General features: G+C 40.0%; 1 protein-coding gene across 6 annotated transcripts in view; it reads left to right on the forward strand.

Moving 5' to 3' along the window:
• The window catches only part of ACAD9 (acyl-CoA dehydrogenase family member 9), a 58,102-nt gene that overhangs the window by 11,138 nt on the left and 25,885 nt on the right, over nt 1-21,079 (forward strand). For all 6 annotated transcript variants that reach the window (XM_023587773.3, XM_023587775.3, XM_023587774.3 and 3 more), the window contains exons 3-4: nt 7,250-7,351; nt 17,757-17,863. In XM_023587773.3, the coding sequence (XP_023443541.1) occupies nt 7,250-7,351; nt 17,757-17,863 (209 nt within the window). The remainder of the gene's footprint in view (nt 1-7,249; nt 7,352-17,756; nt 17,864-21,079) is intronic.

The following is a 21,079-nucleotide window of genomic DNA, read 5'->3' on the forward strand; positions in this document are numbered from 1 at the left end:
GCACTCCTGCGCGCATCAGCGCTGCACGTGGGCCAGCTCCACACCGGTCAAGGAGGCCCGGGGTTTGAACCGTGGACCTCCCATGTGGTAGGCGGACGCCCTATGCATTAGGCCAAGTCCGCTTCCCTATGCTGCTAATTTTAGAAGTTGCTTAGCTATGAATAGATTTCTTTGTTTCTTTAGGAATATTTCTGTTTCTGTTCTATGGTTGCCTTCAAACCTGTGTCTTTTTTTAGTTTCTTGGTCCCTTGTTCTTTCAGTTAAACTTTCACTTTCTGGTTTGTCAGGTTTGTTTTTCAGCTTTGTTGAAGTATCATTGACTTGCAGTCAATTGAACTTATTTAAAATGTTCAGGTTGATAAATTTTGACCTATGCACACCTATAAGAAATCATCGCACAATCAAGGTAAAAAACAGCCATCGCTCCTAGAAATTTCTTCGTGCCCCTTTCACTCCCTCCCTATCCCCAAGCAATCCCTGTCCCTCCTTCAGTTGCTATAGGTTGTTTTGCATTTTCTGGAATTTGATATAAATAGAATCATACATCATGCATGTTTTTATATGCTTCTTTCACTCAGCATAGTTTTGAATTTCATCCATGTTACATGCATCAACAGTTTATTTCTTTTGAATGCTGAGGAGTATTTCAGTTTATCTGTTTGTGTGTTAATTATTGTTTGAGATGTATCCAGATTTTTAACCCTTTTGGTCTTGTATGGGTCTTCGTGTGGGTATGTACTGGCATTTCTTTTGTGTAAATACTTGTGTAATTTTTTGCGAGTGAAATGCCTGGGCCATATGATAGGTGTATATTTCGTTCTTTAAGAAACTGCCAAACTGTTTTCCCAAGTAATTATTGCTTTACATTCCCACCAGTGTTTGAAAGTTGCAGTTATTCCACGTTTTCACCAGTACTTGGCATGGTCATGCTTCTCAGTGTTAGCCATTCCAGTGGGTGTGAGGTAGAATCTCATTGTGGTTTTAATTTGCATTTTCTTAGCCACTATTCTGAGATTCTTTTCAGCTGTTTGCCACCGCTGTCTCTTGGAGAAATGTCTTTCAGACATTTTATCCACTTTTTAAAAAAATTGGGATGTTTCCTTATTGAGTCATAAGAGTCGTTATATATTCTAGATACAAATCTTTTATTTTGTGTCCCATATGTTTTACAAAAATTTTCTCCCAGTCCGTGCTTCCTTTTTCTTCCTTTTTTTTTAACAGTTTTTTTCAAGAGCATATGTTTTTTTTTTTTGTTTTTTTTTTATTGACTTTGTAATAATATTACATTAAAAATATATATGTGAGGTCCCATTCAACCCCACCCCCCCACCCCCCTCTCCCCCCCCAACAACACTCGTTCCCATCATCATGACACATCCATTGGATTTGGTAAGTACATCTTTGGGCACCTCTGCACCTCATAGACAATGGTCCACATCATGGCCCATACTCTCCTCCATTCCATCCAGTGGGCCCTGTGAGGATCCACGATGTCCGGCGATCACCCCCGAGGCGCCATCCAGGGCAGCTCCACGTCCCAAATACGCCCCCACCTCTCATCTCTTCCTGCCCTTCCCCATACCCATCGTCCACCATGTCCACTTTTCCAAATCCAATGCCACCTCTTCTATGTGGACATTGGATTGGTTGTGTCCATTACACCTCTATGTCAAGAGGAGGCTCAGATTCCACATGGATGCTGGCTGCCATCCTCCCATTTTCAGTTGTAATCACTCTAGGCTCCATGGTGTGGTGATTGTCCTTCTTCAACTCCATCTTAGCTGAGTGTGGTAAGTCCAATAAATCAGATTGTAGGTGCTGGAGTCTGTTGAGGCTCAGGACCTGGCTATCACATTATCAGTCCAGAGATTCAAATCCCCTAACTATATCTTAAACCCCAACGTTAACTGCACCTCCAGCAGATTAGTATGAAAGTCTTATGAAGGGAGATCCCATCTGAGTCCAGATTCATCACACATAAACACCATTTCCAGAGAGGGGCCATCTGCCCTGGTAGTAAACCCCATCGGCCATGACCATAACTCTCATGGGTCTCTTTCGCCTTCATAGGAACCAATATCTGGGGGTTGTATCTGCTTTATCTGTCTCTCTGACTCTGCTCAGTTGTGCATGAGGGCAATCCTTCTGCCAGCCTCCAGACTCTTTTTTAGAAACTCGTAGCCATATAAACTCATTTCTCCTTTCCATTTCCCCCTTACTTTAGGTCAAACAGCATTTTAAAGTCATGTTATTTTATGTAGACATGGATATTCTGCTGATCCGCATTGAACCTTCCATATAAGGTCCTTTTCCAGTTGCATCATCAGTTGGTATTTGATAGTGGTCCCTCGTTGCCAGGGAGGCTCATCCCTGGGTGTCATGTCCCACGCTGGAGGGAAGGCATTGCATTTACATGCTGAGTTTGGCTTCGAGACTGGCCACATTTGAGTAACATGAAGGCTGACAGGAGGAAGAGCATATGTTTTTTAAACGTAATTTTTTTTCTGTTGTAGTTCATATTTTTGTATCGTGTATGAGATATCTTTGTTAAGTCCATAGCCATGCTTATTTTCTATGTTTTCTAGACATTTTATAGTTTCAGCTCTTATATTTAGGTCTGTGATCCATTCCAACTTAGTTTTTATATATGGTATAAGGTAAAGTTTGTGTAATCTCAGTCTAATATTAAGACAGCAGCAGACAAGTCCACATTGAGAGGCTTTCTACAGAATAAGCTCTTGAAAAATGACAAGGCTGAGGAAAACCATCACAGATTAGAGGAGACTAAGAAGAGATGACAACTAAATGCAGTGTGGGATCCTGGATTGGATCCAGGAAACGAAAAAAGAACATTTAATGGACATACTGGTGAAATTGGAATTAATTTTGTAATTATTAATATTGTACCAATGTCAAGTTTCCTAATTTTGATAATTTTATCATGATTCTGTGAGGTTCTGTTAGAAGAAGCTGGGTGAAGGATATATGGGAATGCTGTGCTATTTTTGCAGCGGTCCTTTAAATCTAAAATTACTTAACAAAATAAAAAGCTTAAAACAGTAATAAAGTGGGTTTCTTATAGGCAGCATAGTTGGATGTTGTCTTTTTTATCCATTCTGACAGTCTTTGCTTTTTAATTATTAAATTGATGTGTGATTGTTTTAATATGATTATAGGTATAGTTGGGTTTAAATCTGTCATCTAACTATTTGTCTTCTATTTGACCCATCTGTTCTTTGTGCCCCTTTTCCTCCTTTTCTGCCTTCTGTATTAATGGAATAGTTTTTATGATTCCATTTTATTGCTTTTGTTAGCTTTTTAGACCTTTTTTTGTTTTGCTTGTTTAAGTGGTTGCATTAGTGTTTAAAATACGCATCTTATCAAAGCTTCAAGTATTATACTACTTCATGTATAGTATATGAACCTCGCAGCATTATATTACTGCTTTCCCAGTCTGTGTTCTATTGTTTCATACTTTTTTTCCTACATTCATTTTAAACTCCATTAAATTGTCATTTTATTTTTAGAGTAATTTCTGAACTAAGAAAAAACTATTTTATGTTTACCCATCTATTTCCTATTTCTAATGATCTCCATTCTTCTGTTTTAAAACCACTGTTCTTCTGTGTGAAGGACTTCCTTTAACATCTCTCGTAGTACAGTTTTGCAGGTGATGAATATTCTTAGCTTTTGTATGTCTGAGAAAGTCTTCCATCAGTAAAGATTTGTAGGCTCACAAGTTTTTTTCAACAGTTTAAAGATGTTGTTCCACTCTCTTCTGATTTAACACTATTTCCTATGAGATGTCTGCTATCATTTTATATCTTTCTTCTTCTGTACTTACTGTTTCTTACGTCTCAACTAATATTAAGTGGCTTTAAGGAGGGTGATTATGATGTGTATTGGTATACTTTTCTTCATTTTTCCTTTGCTTGGATTCTTGAGATTCTTGGAAATGTGGGTTCATAGTTTTCATCAAATTTGAAAAACTTTTTGGCAATTATTTGTTCAAATATTTTTTACTAACCCCCCACCCTCCTTGGGGATGCCAGTTACATGTATAAGGTTGTGTGATGTTATCCCACAACTCACTGATACTCTGTTTTTCTGTTTTTTGGGTTTTTGTTTCTTTTTCCCCCAGTCTTTTTTTCTCTCCTCTGTTTTATTTGGTGAAATTTCCATTGTGTTTTATGTTTAGTGGTCACAAGATCAGTATTTAATCCCATCTGATTTATTTTTCCTCTTAGACATTATATCTCACATCTGGAAGTTCAATTTAAGTCTTTACTATTTCTTTCACACCTCCTTGACATGCTTATGTTTTCCTCTACCTTCTTGAGCATTTGGAATAGTTAAAACAATTGTTTTGATGTCCCTGTACTGCCATATGTGTAATTCCCAGGCTGTGTTCAATTAATGGATTTTTCTCCACACTATAAATTGTATTTCCCTGCTCTTTTCATGCCTGGTAATTTTCTATTGGATGCTAGGCATTGTGGAGTTTACAATTATTGGTGCTGGATATTTGTGTGTGTGTTTGTTTAATGATTCTTAAGCATTGTTTTAGGGCACAGATAAGTTATTTGGAAACAGGTGGATCATTTCAAGGCAAGAACAGAGCAGTCTTTAGTCTAAGACAGTGTTTCTCAACCTTTTTTTTTTTTTTTTTCATTATTGCTCAACTACTATCTCCCCTACCTCCACCCCAGGAAACATTTTAGACATCTTTTTTCTTATTTACCTCCCCCTATGAATTTTAATACCCCAGAATTTTTAAATACCATATCTGTTTCTATATTTTATAAAAATACATATATTTGTGTGTGTGTGTATCTGTGCTTTATACATTAAAAAGTTAGATTTTTGTGCCCCCTCCCCGTTAGAACCAATTTTTGCCCCCTTGGGGGTGACACTGATCCTGCTGAGAATGTATATTCTCCACTACTGACGCAGTCCCCCCCTTCTGAGTACTGTACCCAAGCCCTGGAATATTACAAAATTTCTCCACTCTGGCTGGTCAGAATGCCACCTCTTCTGGGCCTTTGTGTGAGTTTTAGGAATTTTCCTTCTGCTCCTTTTGGTAGTTATTTCCCTGGCCTTGAGTAGCTTACATGCATGCTGGCCAGCCTTCAGCTGAAGTCTGGGGGCACCTGCTGCAGATCTTCAGTGCTCCCTGTCTCTGTGCAGTGCTCTCCCCTTTGGTTTTGTGTCCCCTGTGTGAACTCTGCCACCTTGGCCTCCCTGAATCTGCTGAGCCCCGTCTGGGTTTCTCTCCCTGCCCTATTGCAAGTAGGGACATTTGTAAGGCTCACTTGATCCACCCCTGCCCCGGGATCATTGTCCTGTGCTGCCTGTTCTCTTGCCTTTGTAAGGTATGTCTCATGTATCTTTTTCCAGTTTTTAGTTTTTTAAGGCAGGAAGATAAATCCAGTCCCTCTTACTCCACCTTGACCAGAAGCAGAAATCCCAGATCTTGGCATCTTTTTTTTTTTAAGTTAAATATAACCTACTATACAACAGAACCATTCTACTCATAAGTGTTGATCCAAGAGAAATGAAAACATCTACACAAAGATCAAATGTGAATGTTCCTAGGAGCTTAATTTCTAAGTGCCCAAAACTGGGACAATCCAAATGTTCATCAGAAAGTGAATGTATAAATGATTCTAATGTATCCATTGAGTAGAACTGAATTATTTATATATGCAACAACATGGGTAACTGCTGAATGGAAGAAGCCAGACCAAAAAAGTATTTGATTCCATTTATATAAAATTTTCAAAAGTGAAAATTAATCTATAGTAACAAAAAGCAGATTAATGGTTACCTGGGGAAGGAGTGGAGAGAACGATTGATTACAAAGGGGCACAGGGAAGCATTTGGTGGTAATGGAAGTGTTGATTGCGGTAATGGTTTAACAGGTGAACTTATATGTCAGAACTCACCAAATTAAATACTTTAAATATGTGCTGTTTATTGTCCATCAAACATACACATCGTTAACTTGTAAAAAGGTAAATAAAAAGTGAGAGTTGGATGCCTTTTGGGAAATCCGTATTTATCATTTGTGACCCATATACATAAAAATTCATATATGTAGGTTATGGTGACTTAAAATTTATAATGGTGATAAAGTTTAAATTATTAGCAATTCAAAAAGCATTTACTTGATTCATATGAAAGTGTATTGTTTCAGGTCTAATGCTAATGATTGCTCAGTTTTGTTCTAATGAAATGTGAATATTGATGTTAAATAGGCTACATTGTTCTCAGACCCTATGGGCTATGGTAAAAGAGAATGTGTTTTCTGAAAGGTGGGTAGGTTGAACCTCAGATATTGCCTAGGCCTTGGCTATCTAGCCTAACAGCTCTGGAAGTTGTTCAGTTATTCTCCAGTTTTCTAGAAGGTACTGCTAATAAAAAGAATTTCAAGTGTAGTGTGCTGACAGAAATGTCTACATACAGAAATGTAAATTTTGCTGCAGTTTTATGAATGAAATTGACTAGCACCCACATCAAGAAACAGAACACTACCTGATACTGGTAATTTTAATAGATTTTTTTTTTTTCAATTTCTCTCCCCTTCCCCACCCCCTGTTGTCTGCTCTCTGTGTCCATGTGCCATGTGTTCTTCTGTGTCCACTTGTATTCTCGTCAGTGGCACCAGGAATCTGTGTCTCTTTTTGTTACGTCGTCTTGCTGCGTCAGCTCTCCACGTGTACAGTGCCACTCCTGGCAGGCTGTGCTTTTCTCATGCAGGGTGGCTCTCCTTATGGGGCGCACTCCTTGCGCGTGGGGCTCCCCTATGTGGGAGACACCCCTGCGTGGCATGGCAGTCCTTGCGTGCATCAGCCCTGCGCGTGGGCCAGCTCATCACACGGGTGAGGAGGCCCTGGGTTTGAACCATGGACCTCCCATGTGGTAGGCGGACGCTCTATCAGTTGAGCCAAATCCGCTTCCCTTGATACTGGTAATTTTAGAACATAATTCTTGCTGGGCTAATTACATAAAATTGAACATGTGCTGGATAGTTAAGTAAATTTCATATTATTTACACACACACACATCCTGTTGGTTCTATTTCTCTGAAGAACCCTATACATATGCTACATGACCACTGCTACATCATTTCCAGGTTTGAAAAGGCTCTGATACTGGGATTACAAACAACACAGCAACTGTCCTCTATACTCTTATTTGTTTAAACACAGTGTATATTTTGTTTAATTAGATTATTTCTTCTTGGCAGTGGACTCTCAAAAAATTGACCGGGAGGGAGAAATTCCAAAAGAAACTTTTGAGAAACTGAAGAACCTGGGACTTTTTGGAATGCTGGTCCCAGAAGAATATGGTAAGTAGAGAAAACCATCCACCTGATTTGGCTCTTCAGAAGGCAGTCTGTATTTGTCCAAACAGGAGTTGTGTTTGGGAAAAGTGGCTTTTAAATGTAGTATATCAGAGGTCTGGCTGTAAAACTGCTGGAATTAATTTTAAATGGTATTTATTTTAATTTAATAAAATAATTTAATAAAATAATCAATTTTAAAAAATGTTAAATACCAGGCAGCTGACTAGCATTTATGGACTGACTAAATGACCAGAGCTGCTGGAGTCTGCTTTTGCCTCACCAGAATGGAAAAGCACCACTGCAGGATGTTTTCTGGGGACGGTGGAGGAAGAGCGGCGTGTGTGACTAACCTCCAGGCTGAGCTGGTTGCTTTCACTGTCCTCCCCTGTAAAGTCATTTGTGCTCATCATTAGAGGAGTTGCTCTAGAGCATCCAGCACTTGTTGGAGGGATAGCTGTATTGTAAGGGCTCAGGCTCCAGGGTCCGCCAGACGGGCTTCACATCTGCTTTCACCAGGGGCACAATGGTACCTGGTCTGTCTGGCTGCAGGTCACTCTGGCTACAGCACAGAGTGGGGGAAGGCTGGACCAGTGGGAACCCCTTAGCTGGGTCCTCTCTTCTTTTGACTATCCCCTTCTCTCTCGGAGCAGTCATGTTTTCAGCCTCCAAGTGAAAGACCTTACCCTTCTCCCCAGAGTCCCAGTTTAGTTCTGCTTTCTTAGACTTGGCCAGTTGGCTATAGCTTGTCTCTCCTTTGCTTAATCCGGCATTGATCATCTAAGTTCTGTGGGAACTGAGGGGGCAGGGATGAAGTTGGTGTCTGGGGATGGATAATGTTTCACAGGGACAGAACAGTCGTATAGACACATGCCATTTATTTTTATTCTCAGGCCCTCTGACACAGAAGCCTGGCTCTAGGCTCTGGAGGCCTGGGCAGGTTCTCTGAATCTTTGCTGACAGCTGCTTCCAGGTTAAGTGTCACGAGGTTTAGGGGAGGGAATAGGTGATAGTCCATGAGGAGGTGGATGTTGTTATCGTTTCCCGACTGCTAAAACAAGCATCATACAATGGATTGGCTTAAACAGCGGGAAGTTTTTGGCTCACAGTTTTGAGACTGGGAGAAGTCCAGAACTGAGGCACCAGAAAGGCCATGCTTCCTCCAGAAGACTGTGGAGTTCTGGGGCTGGCTGCCGGCTACCCTGGGTCCTTGGCTTTTCTGTCTCATGGCCGTGTCCACGGCCTCCCCTGCCTCTCCCTGTCCACCTTTCACTCTGCCTGTAGAGGACAGTAACCTGGACTGAAACCCTTACCTGAAGGAACATTTTGAAGAGATCCTGCCTGCCACGAGCCACACCCACCAGACTGCAGACCGAGCCCAGGACCACGTCTGATCTGGGGTGCACAGTTCATTCCACCACAAGCAGATTTCATAACTGAGCTGACCATGCTGAGATATAATATTTGGGGCATTTTCCCAGCGTGCTGTGAGTCAGGTTTTCGACAGTGAGGCACAGGAACTAGGTTGATGTTCTGACTCCTGTCTGGTTTATCTCCAGAGACTAAAGTGGGCTGCCCTCTCCAGCAACGTGGGGCAGGGGTGGGGCTCGGTATCTGTAGGATGGTAGTTCCCACTGGTACCCAGCCCAGAGCTGGTCCAGGCTGAGATGACATGTGGAAAGTAATTGGTCATTTAATGCCTAATTTCCTTTATCCTGGGGAATATTTTAATCAGGTTGACTCTTAGTTTATATATGGCTTTATTGCAAGTGTTTCAAGCTTTAAATGATGTATTTTACTTGTCATGCTATGAAATACCTCCTACCACATTCTGAAATGTGTAAAAAGTTGGGGACCGGATATGACTCAAGCAGTTGAGTACCTGCTTCCCACATGGGTGGTCTGGGTTTCAGTCCCCTGTGCTTCCTAAAAACAAAAACACCAAGCAAATGAAAAAACCAAGTCAGGGGAGCTGATACGGCTCAGTGGTTGAGGGCCAGCTTCCTGCATACGAGGTCCGGGGCTTAGTCCCTGGCTCCCATACCTCAAAAAAACCCCAAACCAACCTAGCTGTGCAGAAGACATGAAAGAATTAATAATGCTGCACCCCCTAGTGGTGGGATGCAGCAGCACTAGCCTCCTGGGGTGGCGAGAGAGAGTATGGCATCCTGTGTTTCTTTACAAAAATAGCCATCTCCAGCCTCCGTGGCAGGGAGAGGGAGTGGTAGAGTTGTTTCCCAAGCATTTGAGATTAAGCTTGTTGGTATTGTAATGCACAAGCAAAGACGCTTTCCTGCCCTAACATGCAGGCCAAGTCAAATATTAGAATGAACTTTGTGAATGAAGGTGGTAGTGAGCTGGAGAGAAGAGGTTGATCTGTCAAAAGCTGGAAAAAATCACTGCTTGGAGAAAACAAATACTGAAGAAAGCTGCCAAGCTTAATAATAGTACCAATTTCCCCTTCAAAAACGTTAAAATAAGTTCATGGTTGATGAAGAGTACTTAATTTCCCCCCCAATTTCTGTAAAATTGGGATATATATTTTTATATTTACATGTTTTATATGCAAGCACGTGTGCTGTGTCTGTATGTGCATATATATACTTACATATGCATTTGTTGGCGTGAGATTGCCACGATCTCTTATCCTGCTTTTACGTCCTTTTACTGTGGTGTGAAAATGCACTTTCTTTCTTGAGATGATGGTCTTGTTTGGGTGTCCCCCACACCCCAATCCTTCCTTGGGAAATGAAGGCCAGAGAGAGTTTTGCGAACATTTTCTATTCTGGACAATTCTAAAGACTGGCTGGAAACCAAGGCCTGCCTGCACTGAGCCTGAGCTCCGATCTCCAGCCGCCCAGGGTCTGCTTCCATGGGCCTCTCTGTTTCTTCCCACTTCCGTCTTCTGTCCCCATGAAGCTGCCACCATCTTTCCCCTGACCCTCTCATGATTCTAGTGATTCTGTTTTTTTTGAAAGGATCAGAATTATTTTTACAAACAAATCTATCTTGGTCTGTGAAACAAGTAAGAGCAAAAGTGCTTGGATTGAGACAGAGTGGGGTCGGGGTCCCTTAGTACAGAGTCTGGTCTCACGGGCACAGTTTATTGTGCAGACTGCAGGGAGCTACACAGCCAGGCAGGGCCCCTGTCCTGCGCACCTCCAGGGACACACCTTGCTGTGTGCTCTGTGTGAAGGGCTCTCTGGAGGTGAGCAGTGGCTCCAGGACCAGTGGCCCAAGACCCTGAGTTCAGGCCCCCATGCCCACAGCTATGTATGCGACTTGCTGGCCACATGACCTCAGTCCTCAGTTAGTCTTTTGTAATGTGGATCTGAGGTCACCTGGCCGCTTCTGAAAGGGTTGTGAAGATTAAGTGGGAAATACAAAAGTTGAGTGGGGGATTTTTTTTCTTAATCAATTGTGTTGATACATATTAATAAAGCATGCAATCCATCTAAAGCATACAACCAGTGGTATTTGGTATAGTGACATAATTGTGCATTCACCACTTCAGTCATTATTAGAGCATTTTTATTATTCCCATAATAATAAAAAACAGACAAACAAAAGTAACTCTACCCCTTAATCACCTCTCAATCTCTATATTCCTCCTGCTATACATAGTTGCTATTCTGTTTCCAACTTTCTAATATATTTGTATTTATATTTTGTATAGATGAAGTCAAACATGTATTGCCTTTTTTCTAGTTTCCTTCACTTAGTATATTTCCTTGTTTTAAAAATTACCCTTAGTGGAAGATTATTATATATTACTATACAGTAATATCCATATTTTGCTTTGGTTTTATTTTTACCTGATATTAACATCTTGTAACATTAGTGTACATTTGTTTGGTTTGAAAGAAAAAAGAGTTTTATATGTGCGATGTTATCCATATGCATGTTTCACATGAGGTTTCACTGTGCTCTGCAGTCCCATGTGACATTTTATAGCTTTTCTTCTAGTAATATACATGACCTCTAAACCACTATCATACCCATATATTAGCACTGCTAGATACAAACGCTGTGATGTGATTTCACCATTTCTGTTTATTTGTAAAGATTTATGAACAACCTTTTTACCATTTCTGTAGAGCTTAATCCTCAGCTTTCCATTTTTTAACCTCATTCTGTTTTCTGGTGACCTATATTTCTAGTTATTAACTCCATGAGTTTACACAATATATTTTGTTCAAAATAGTGCAATCATATAGTATTTGTTGATTTATATCTTGCTTGCTTCACTTAACATAGCATCCTCCAGGTTTATCCGTGTTGTCATATGCTTTCACAACTTCATTTCTTCTTATAACTTCATATCCCATCGTGTGAATGTACCAGAATTTGTTTATCCATTCATCGTTTGATGGACACCTGGATTGCTTCCATCTTTTTGGCAATTGTGAATAGTGCCACTATGAACAACAGGGTGCAGATGTCTGTTTGTGTCACTGCTTTTAGTTCTTCTGAGTATGTACCTAGTAGTGGTATTGCCAGGTCACATGGCAAATCTATATTCAACTTCCTTAGGAACTGCTAAACAGTCCTCCATAGTAGCTGTACCATTCTCCATTCTCACCAACAGTGAATAAGCATTCCTGTCTCTCCACATCCTCGCCTATTCTTGTATTCTAATAGGTATGAAATGATATCTCATTATAGCTTTGATTTACATTTCCCTAATCGCTAGTGATGTTGAACATTTTTTTCATGTTTTTTTTAAGCCATTTGTATTTCTTCTTTGGACAAATGTCTATTCAACTCTTTTGCCCATTTTTAAATCGGGTCATTCATCTTTTTATTGTTGAGTTGTATCTCTTTATATGTCGTGTATATTAAACCTGTATCAGATATATGTGAAACCCAAATATTTTTTCCCATTGAGTCGGCTGGCTTTTTACCCTTTTGATAAAGTCCTTTGAGGTATAGAAGTGTTTAATTTTTTTTTCAAATTTTAAATAATGAAAGGTTTAATTATCCTTGTTTAACATAGACTTCATCTTTCCTATCTTTCTTGACAGTGACTTTTTTTTCTTTTTTGTCTTTATTTTTTTAATGTTACGTTAAAAAAATATGAGGTCTCCATATACTCCCCACCCCCTCACCCCACTCCTTCCCCCATAACAACAACCTCCTCCATCATCATGAGACATTCATTGCATTTGGTGAATACATCTCTGAACACTGCTGCACCTCATGGTCAGTGGTCCACACCATAGCCTACACTCTCCCACAGTCCACTCAGTGGGCCATGGGAGGACACACAATGTCCAGTAACTGTCCCTGCAGCACCACCCAGGACAACTCCAACCCCAAAAAATGCCCCACATCACATCTCTTCCTCCCACTCCCTACCCCCAGCAGCCACCATGGCCACTTTCTCCACACCAATGCCACATTTTCTTCGATTACTAATCAAGAAGTATTTAATTTTGAGGAGGTTCAATTTATGTTTTTTTTTCTTTCTTTTATTGCTCGTGCTTTAGATGTAAAGTCCAAGAAACCACAACCTACCACGAGATCTTACAGATGTTTCCTTATATTTTCTTCTGGTAGTTTTATGTTCCTGGCTTTTATATTTAGGTCTTTGATTCTTGTATAGGGAGTGAGATAGGGGTCCTCTTTCATTCTTTTGGTTATATATACCCAGTTCTCCCAGCACAATTTGTTGAAAAGGCTTTGTCCTGCTAATGTGGACTTGGTAGGTTTGTCAAAAACCAGTTGACTGTTGACCTTAGAGGTCAGGGTCTATTTCTGGACTCTCAATTCTATTTCACTGATCAATGTGTCTATCTTTATGCATACCATGCTGTTTTGACCACTGTAGCTTTGTAATATATTTCAGGATCAGGCAGTGAGAGTATTCCCACTTTGCTCTTCTTTTTTAGGATGTTTTTGGCTCTTATGGTGCCCTTTTCATTCCAGATAAATTTGGTAATTGCCTTTTCCATTTCTGTAAAGTAGGCTGTTGGAATTTTGATTGATATTCCACTGAATCTGTAAATTAGTTTGGGTAGGATTGACAACTTCATGATGTTTAGTCATTTAATCCATGGACATGGACTGTCTTTCCATTTGTTTAGGTCATCTTTTATTTCTTCTGGCAGTGTTTTGTAGTTTTCTGAATATAGGTCCTATACTTCTTAGGTTAAAGTAATTCTTAGGTATTTGAATCTTTTTGTTGCTGTTGTAAATGGTATTTTCCCCCTGATTTCCTCCCTAGATAGTTCAGTAGTAGTGTACAGAAAATTACTGATTTTTGCATGTTGTTCTTTTATCCTGCTGCTTTGTTGAACTCGTTTATTAGTTCAGGTAGCTTTTTGCTGTAGACATTTCAGAATTTTCTAAATATAGGATCATGTCATCTGCTAATACTGAGTTTTACTTCCTGTTTGGATGTCTTATTTTTTTCCTTGTCTAATTGCTCTAGCTAGAACTTCTAGTACAATGTTGAATAGCAGTGGTGACAGTGGGCCTCCTTGTCTTGTTCCCAATCTTAAAGGGAAAGTTTTCAGTCTCTTTCCGGTGAGTATGAATTTGCCTGTGAGTTTTTCATATATGCCCTTTATCATATTGAGGAACTTCTATTACTATCATCTAAGTTTTTTTTATCAAGAAAGGATGCTGGATTTTATTGGATGCCTTTTCTGCATCAATTGAGAGGATCACCTGGTTTTTATCTTTAATTTGTTTATGTGATGTATTACATTAATTGATTTTCTTGTGCTGATGATCCTTGCCTACCAGGAATAAATCCTACTTGGTCATGGTATGTAATTCTTTTAATATGCTGTAGGATTCTCTTTACAAGTATTTTGTTGAAAAGTTTGGCATCTATATTCATTACAAGGATTAGTCTATAATTTTCTTTTCTTATAGTATCTTAATCTGGCTTTGGTATGAAGGTGATATTGGCTTTATAAAATGTGTTGGGTAATTTTGCCTCCTTTTCAATTTTTTGGAACAATTTAAACAGGATTAGTGTTAATTTTTTAAATGCTTGAAATTTTTGAAATACACCCGTGAAGCCATCTTGTCCTGGACTTTTCTTTGTTGGGAGATTTTTGAGGATGGATTCAATCTCTTTAAATGTGATTTGGATTCAGTCTCTTTAAATATGATTTCTTGTATTTTTTGCAGTGTCGTTGTAGGTTGTTTGTGCATTTCTAGGAATTTATTTCACCCGTTTTGTCTAATTTTTTGGCATACAGTTTCTCGTTATATCCTCTTATTATCCTTTTTATTTCTCTGGGGTCAGTTGTACCATCCCCCCTTTCATTTCTGGTTTTATTTCTTTTCATCTTCTCTCTTTTTTCTGTTAGTCTGGCTGAGGGTTTGCCAATTTTATTGATCTTCTCAAAGAACCAGCTTTTGGTTTTGTTGATTTTCCCTATTGTTTTATTCTCATTTTCACTTATTTCTACTCTTATCTTTTATTTTTTTCTTTCTGCTTGTTTTGGGATTGGTTTGTTGTTCGTTTTCTGTTTCTCCAGGTATCCGGGTGGGACTTTGATTTTATAAATATCTCTTTTTTCTTTCATAATATAGGCATTTAGGGCTATAAATTTCCCTCTCAGCAGTGCCTTTACTTTATCCCATAAGTTTTCATAAGTTGTGTTCTTGTCTTCATTCATCTCCAGATATATACTGGTTTGTCTTACAGTTTCTTCTTTGATCCACTAATTGTTTAGAAGTATTGCTTAGCCTCCATGTATTTGTGAATTTCCCCTTTCCCACCTATTATTGATTTCCAGCTTCATTCAATTATGATGAGAGAAAGTACTTTGTGTAATTTCAGTTTTTTATGTTTATTGACCCAACATGTGTATCCTGTAGAAAGATCCATAAGCACTTGAGAAGAATATATAATCTTCTGATTTGGAATGCAATGTTCTGAATGTGTCTTTTAGGTCTAGCTTGTTTCAGGTTCTCTGTTTCCTTGTTGATCTTCTGTCTAGTACTGTCTAATGATGTGAGTGGTGTGTTGAAATCTCCAGCTATTATTGTGGAGATGTCTCTTTCTCCCTTCAGTTTTGTCAGTTTGCCTCAGATATTTTGGGGCACCCTGGTTAGGTACATAGATATTTATGACTGTTACTCGACTGTTACTCTTCCTGGTGGATTGTCCCTTTAATTCATATATAATTGCCTTCTATATCTCATCACTTCTATGCATTTAAGTCTGTTTTCTCTGATATTAGTATAGCTACACTGCTCTTTTTTGGTTACTCTTTGCACAGAATTTCTTTTTCCAACCTTTCACTTTCACCTGATTTGTATCTCTCGATCTGAGGTGAGTTTTCTCATAGACAGCATGGATGGCTCATGTTTTTTGAATCCATTCTCTTAGCCTGTATCTTTCGATTGGGGGTTTATTCCATTTACATTCAATATTACTATAAATGCATTATTTACTTTCACCATTTTATTCTTAGTCATATCTTATTTTCTTCTGTCTTTTTACTCTTTTAGTTATTCTTTCTGTTATTCTTCCCTTCTACACCTCTTCCATGCCTCTTTCTCCTGTCTTTTTCTTTCTGACTGTAAGACTCCCTTTAATACTTCCAGCAAGATCAAACTCTTTTTTTACAAACTCTCTTAGTTTCTGTTTATTTGTGAATATTTCAAACTCATCTTTAAATTTGAAGGACAGTTAATGCTGAATAAAGAATATTGGCCTGGCAATTTTTTTTCTTGTGTCCTATTATATCATGCCACTGTCTTCTTGCTGCCATGATTTCTGATGCTAAATCCACACTAAGTGTTACTGGGCATCTGTTTGTTTATTTATTTAAAGATTTATTTCTTTATTTTTTTCCTTTCTCCTTCCCTCCCTCTCCATTGTCTGTTCTCTGTGTCTGTTCACTGTGTGTTCTTCTGTGTCCACTTGTATTCTTGTCAGTGGCACCGGGAATCTTTGTCTTTTTTTATTGCATCATCTTGCTCTGTCAGCTCTCTGTGTGTGCAGTGCCACTCCTGGGCAGGCTGCACTTTTTTTTTCATGTGGGGTGGCTCTCTTTGTGGAGTGCTCCTTCTGCATGGGGCTCCCCTATGTGGAGGACACCCCTGCATGGCATGGCACTCCTTGTGCTCATGAGCCCTGTGCATGGGCCAGGTCACCACATGGGTCAGGAGGCCCTGGGTTTGAACCCTGGACCTCCCATGGGTAGGCGGATGCTCTTATCAGTTGAGCCAAATCTGCTTCCCCATCGTTTGATGTTTGCTTCTCCCTTTCTGGGCTCGGAATTTTCTCTTTATTATTCTGAGGAATATGTGTCTTGGAATAGGTCTGTTAAGATTTATTCTGGTTGGGTTATGCTGTGCTTCTTGGACATGTGTAGTCATTTCTTTCGTGAGAGTTGGGAAGTTTTTGGCCATTATTTCCTCAGATGCTCTTTCTGCCCCTTTTCCCTTCTCTTCTCCTTCTGGGGCTCTCATATGCTACTGCACTTCTTGTTACCATTCAACTCCCTGAGCTACTGCCCAGTTTTTTTCCCATTCATTTCTCTCTCTGTTCTGTCTCTTCAATTTCAGCTGTTCTGTCTTCTGCATCACTTATTCTTCTATCATTTCAAGTCTGCTGTTATATGCCTTTAATATGTTTTTCATTCCCACAAGCCCTATAATTCTTCTCTTCTGACTGGTGTTCAGCCTTCCCCTGGTGCCCTAAACCCTAAAACATTTTTTTTCAGGCCATTTCTGCTTATCCTCTGGCTGTTTTTTCTGAAAGAGAAGTGAGTCCAGAGGATTTTTTTTTTTTTTCGGTAATCTTTTTGTCTTTTTATTCCCAGAGCAAGGATTCCAAACCTGGGGCAGTTTTGTCCCCCTGGGGACATTTGGCCATGTCTGGAGACATTTGTGTCGCCATTGTGTGTGTCAGAGGGTATTACTGGCATCTAGAGGATAGAGGCCAAGGATGCTGCTAAGCATCCTACAGGACAGCCCACCCCTGCCTACCCTCAAGAAAGAGTTGTTCTCCCCAGAATGCCAATAGTGCCAAGTTTGAGAAACCCTGTCCTAGCTACTGGGCACTGGGATGCTTTATAGCTGTTAAGTTTATGATAAAAATATATATCTGTGGTTGAAGGTATTCACAACACTCTAAATGATTTAATGTGTAAACAAGTATTTTTATATTAAGTATATATATCTAGATATACTCAAAACTATATTTTTATTTGTCTGTGTTGATGTTTATATACCTGGAGAGAGTCTAAAAGGATGTATGCAACAATGCTATTTCTGAGTGATAAGATCCTGGGTGGTTTGTTTTCTTTGTACTTTTCTGTATTGTGATTTTTTAAAAAATGATGTGGTATTGCTTTAAAATCAAGAACACCATAAAACTGCTCACCTTTAACAGGAAGAATTTGAGTTTAGATTCTAACTGATCGCTCTCCTCTCCCAGGCGGCCTGGGTCTCTCCAACACTATGTTTGCACGGCTAGGGGAGATCATCTCCTTGGACTTCTCAATTGCCGTCACCCTGTTTGCACACCAGGTCATCGGTCTCAAGGTCAGGTGTCTGGCGTTTCTTTTTATTTTTTTAATTTTTTAATTTTTTATTAAATTGTCTTTTTTTTTTAAAAAGATACATAGATCACAAAAAATGTAACATTAAAAAAATATAAGAGGATCCCCCATACCCAAAACCCTATACCCCCACTCCTCCCACATCAACATCCTCTTTCATCAGTGTGACCATTCATTGCATTTGGTGAATATATTTTGGAGCACTACTATACTGCATGGATTATAGTTTACATTGTAGTTTATACTCTCCCCCAGTACATTCAGTGTGTTATGGCAGGATATATAATGTCCAGCATCTGTCCCTGCAATATCATTTAGGACAACTCCAAGTCCCGAAAATGCCCCCACATCACATCTCTTCTTCCCTCTCCCTGCCCTCAGCAACTCCCGTGGCCACTTTCTCCAGATCAATGCTACAGTTTCTTCCATTCCTAGCCACAATAGTCCTATAGTAGAATACCAGTATGTTCACTCTAATCCATATTTTATTCCTTCATCTGTGGACCCTGGGATGGTGATGTCCACTCCACCTCTATATCAAGAGGGGGCTTAGATCTCACATGGTTGATGGATGTGATTCTCCTGCTTGCAGTTGTAGGCACTCTCGGTTCCCTGGTATGGTGGTTGACCATCTTTACCTCCCTGTTAGCTGACCTGGGTAAGTCTAACAAACTGGAGAGTAGGAGCGGCAACTCTGCTGAGGCTCAGGGCTTAGCTGGCACATGGCCAGTCCAGAGATGAAGCCTCTTGGATATATACCAACCCCAGTGCCAACCACAGGTTCAGTAAAAGTGACAGAGGAGGCATGTGTAGGAATTTCACCTGAGTCCCAACTCCATCACACTCAGGAACACAAATTCCAAAGTAGGGCCCACTGACAAGGCACTGAACTCCAGAGCTAACAGCCATGGTTGTAGAATCTGTGTGTCTCTGTAGCCCTCATGAGCACCATTACCTGGGGTTGTGTTTACTTTGGCTGTCTCTGGCATCCTGCTGAGGCATGCGTAAGTGCGACCCCTCTGATGATCTCCTGATTCTTTTTTGAAGACTCTTAGCCACATAACTCATTTGTCTTTACCAGTTTCCTCTTTTTATTCAAGGTCTTTTTCTAATTGCATCACCAGTTAGTGATTGGTAGTAATCCCTTGGCACCAAGGAGGCTCATTGCCGGGAGTCATGTCCCACAGTGGAGGGAAGGTAATGTGTTTACATGCTGAGTTTGGCTTAGAGAGTGGTCACGTTTGAGCAATATGGAGGCTCTCAGGAGGTAACTCTTAGGCACCCTGCACCTCTAGGCCTAGTTGAAATTGCAAGCACACAGGCTCATAAGCATAGTCATCAGTGTTAAGGGCCCATCATTGGAGCATGCTTCTTCACTGGTCTTTGCCCTTGGACTTGGGGGATTGTTGCTGTTCCATTGGGGAATGTGGCAGAGCTCCCCTGGCTATGAACTCAGCACTCCCTCAGTTGTCATTTGTAACTGTAACTACTGTGAAAATACCCAACATATATCTGAACATTTTTATGTACCCTTTATACATGCCCTGGAGAACTCCCTCCCAACCATGTGTTCCCCATCAATAACACCCCACACCAGCGTTCCTCCCCTGCCATAGTTGAACGCCTCTGTGGTCTAAAACTTCTTCAAAAATGAAGCCTAATATATTGCCAAATTCAATTAATAGGAAAATGAAATAGTTGTGATAGGTTTAAAGATTAGAAATAGAATACATACCAATTTAGAAAAGCTAAAATAAAGTAAAAATAAATTGGGATATTAAAAAATGAAAAATACCATAAAACTTTGTTTTTGACATTTTGTCTTCCATCGCTGTAATAGGTTTTGCCCTATATGTACAGTGGCAAGGCAATTTCTTTCATTTCTTCCTCAATGTCTACTCCTTTCTTTTTTTTCTTCTAATTTTTAATTTTGTCTTCAAAAAAGTTTTAGACCACAGTAAAGTCACATATACAATATAGGGGACTCCCATATATCCAACATCAAACCCTTTTCCCCCTTCCCCAGCAATGATCTTTCTACATGTTCATGTTATGTTTGCTACAGCTGATGTACAGATATTGAAACATAGCTATCAAACATGATTCTATTTTGGTTTACATTATACTTTATATTTTAGACTGTACAATTTTCTAAACTTTTAGTTAACCTTCTGTTTTACATTATGGTTTACATTTTAGCCTGTAGATTTTTATACATTTTTGGTGTAATTTAACATGTCCTATATCCATCCTTGCACAATCTTGTGGAACACTTCCATTGCCCCCCAGTTACCCTGTTTCCATATATTCTATTCCTCTCTGCCCTTCCCCTCAGGGCCCATAGTGACAATCAATTTTCACTGCTTGAAGGACCAGATTCACAGGTACTTGCTTGACACACTAGACTGTCCTCCCCCATTGGGAGCCACCAATTCTCTCGAAAGACACAATTCCCTCGATTTCAGAACATCAGGCCTCCCCAGAATGTGGGTACAGCTTCCGACTCATTGTGTGGGTCTCCACCCAGTGATATAACCCACTATGACAAGATGAGCACTCACACACTCCCTAGAAGCCTGCCCCTGTGCCAGATGCCCCCTGCTCCCCGTTAAGCACTTTAAACAGGTAATCCTTCCTTATAATATTTTCTAAAGAGTTTTCTCAACATTATAGTTTCAACCACATACCCAACCATCTCCCATGTTCAGCGGTTCCCCCCAGCCCTCCCCCCAATTCCTTGGGCCATCTAGCCCATCCTCCTAACCCTAGTCCCCCTCAAGCCTGCAAAGCCCCACCCAAAGGTATCCCTATGCCCCCATCTTATCCCTTCCCTGTACAAATACTTACCTCCACTTTATCATAGATTTCACCCATGTAGGCATCAGCTCACAACCGTCTCCCCACCCCAAATTTCCTGTAAGCCTAGCATCCATCTCTAGCTCTCTGAGACAACTTGGTTTGCGTATTTCTTATCAGAGAAGTCATGTAGTATTTGTCCTTCAATGCCTGGCTTACTTCATTCAACATAAGGTCCTCAAGATTCATCCATGTTATCCCATGTGTTAGTACTGTATTCCTTCTTACAGTTGAGTAGTATTCCATTGTATGTATATACCACATTTAATTTCTGGAGTTTCTGTTTGATGCTTTTCAAATGTCTCCTGGAGTCTCACAGGGCTAAGGCAGGAGGCTCACTTGC

This window comes from Dasypus novemcinctus, chromosome 26 (genome assembly GCF_030445035.2).
Source record: "Dasypus novemcinctus isolate mDasNov1 chromosome 26, mDasNov1.1.hap2, whole genome shotgun sequence".
In the NCBI taxonomy this organism is placed as follows: domain Eukaryota; kingdom Metazoa; phylum Chordata; class Mammalia; order Cingulata; family Dasypodidae; genus Dasypus; species Dasypus novemcinctus.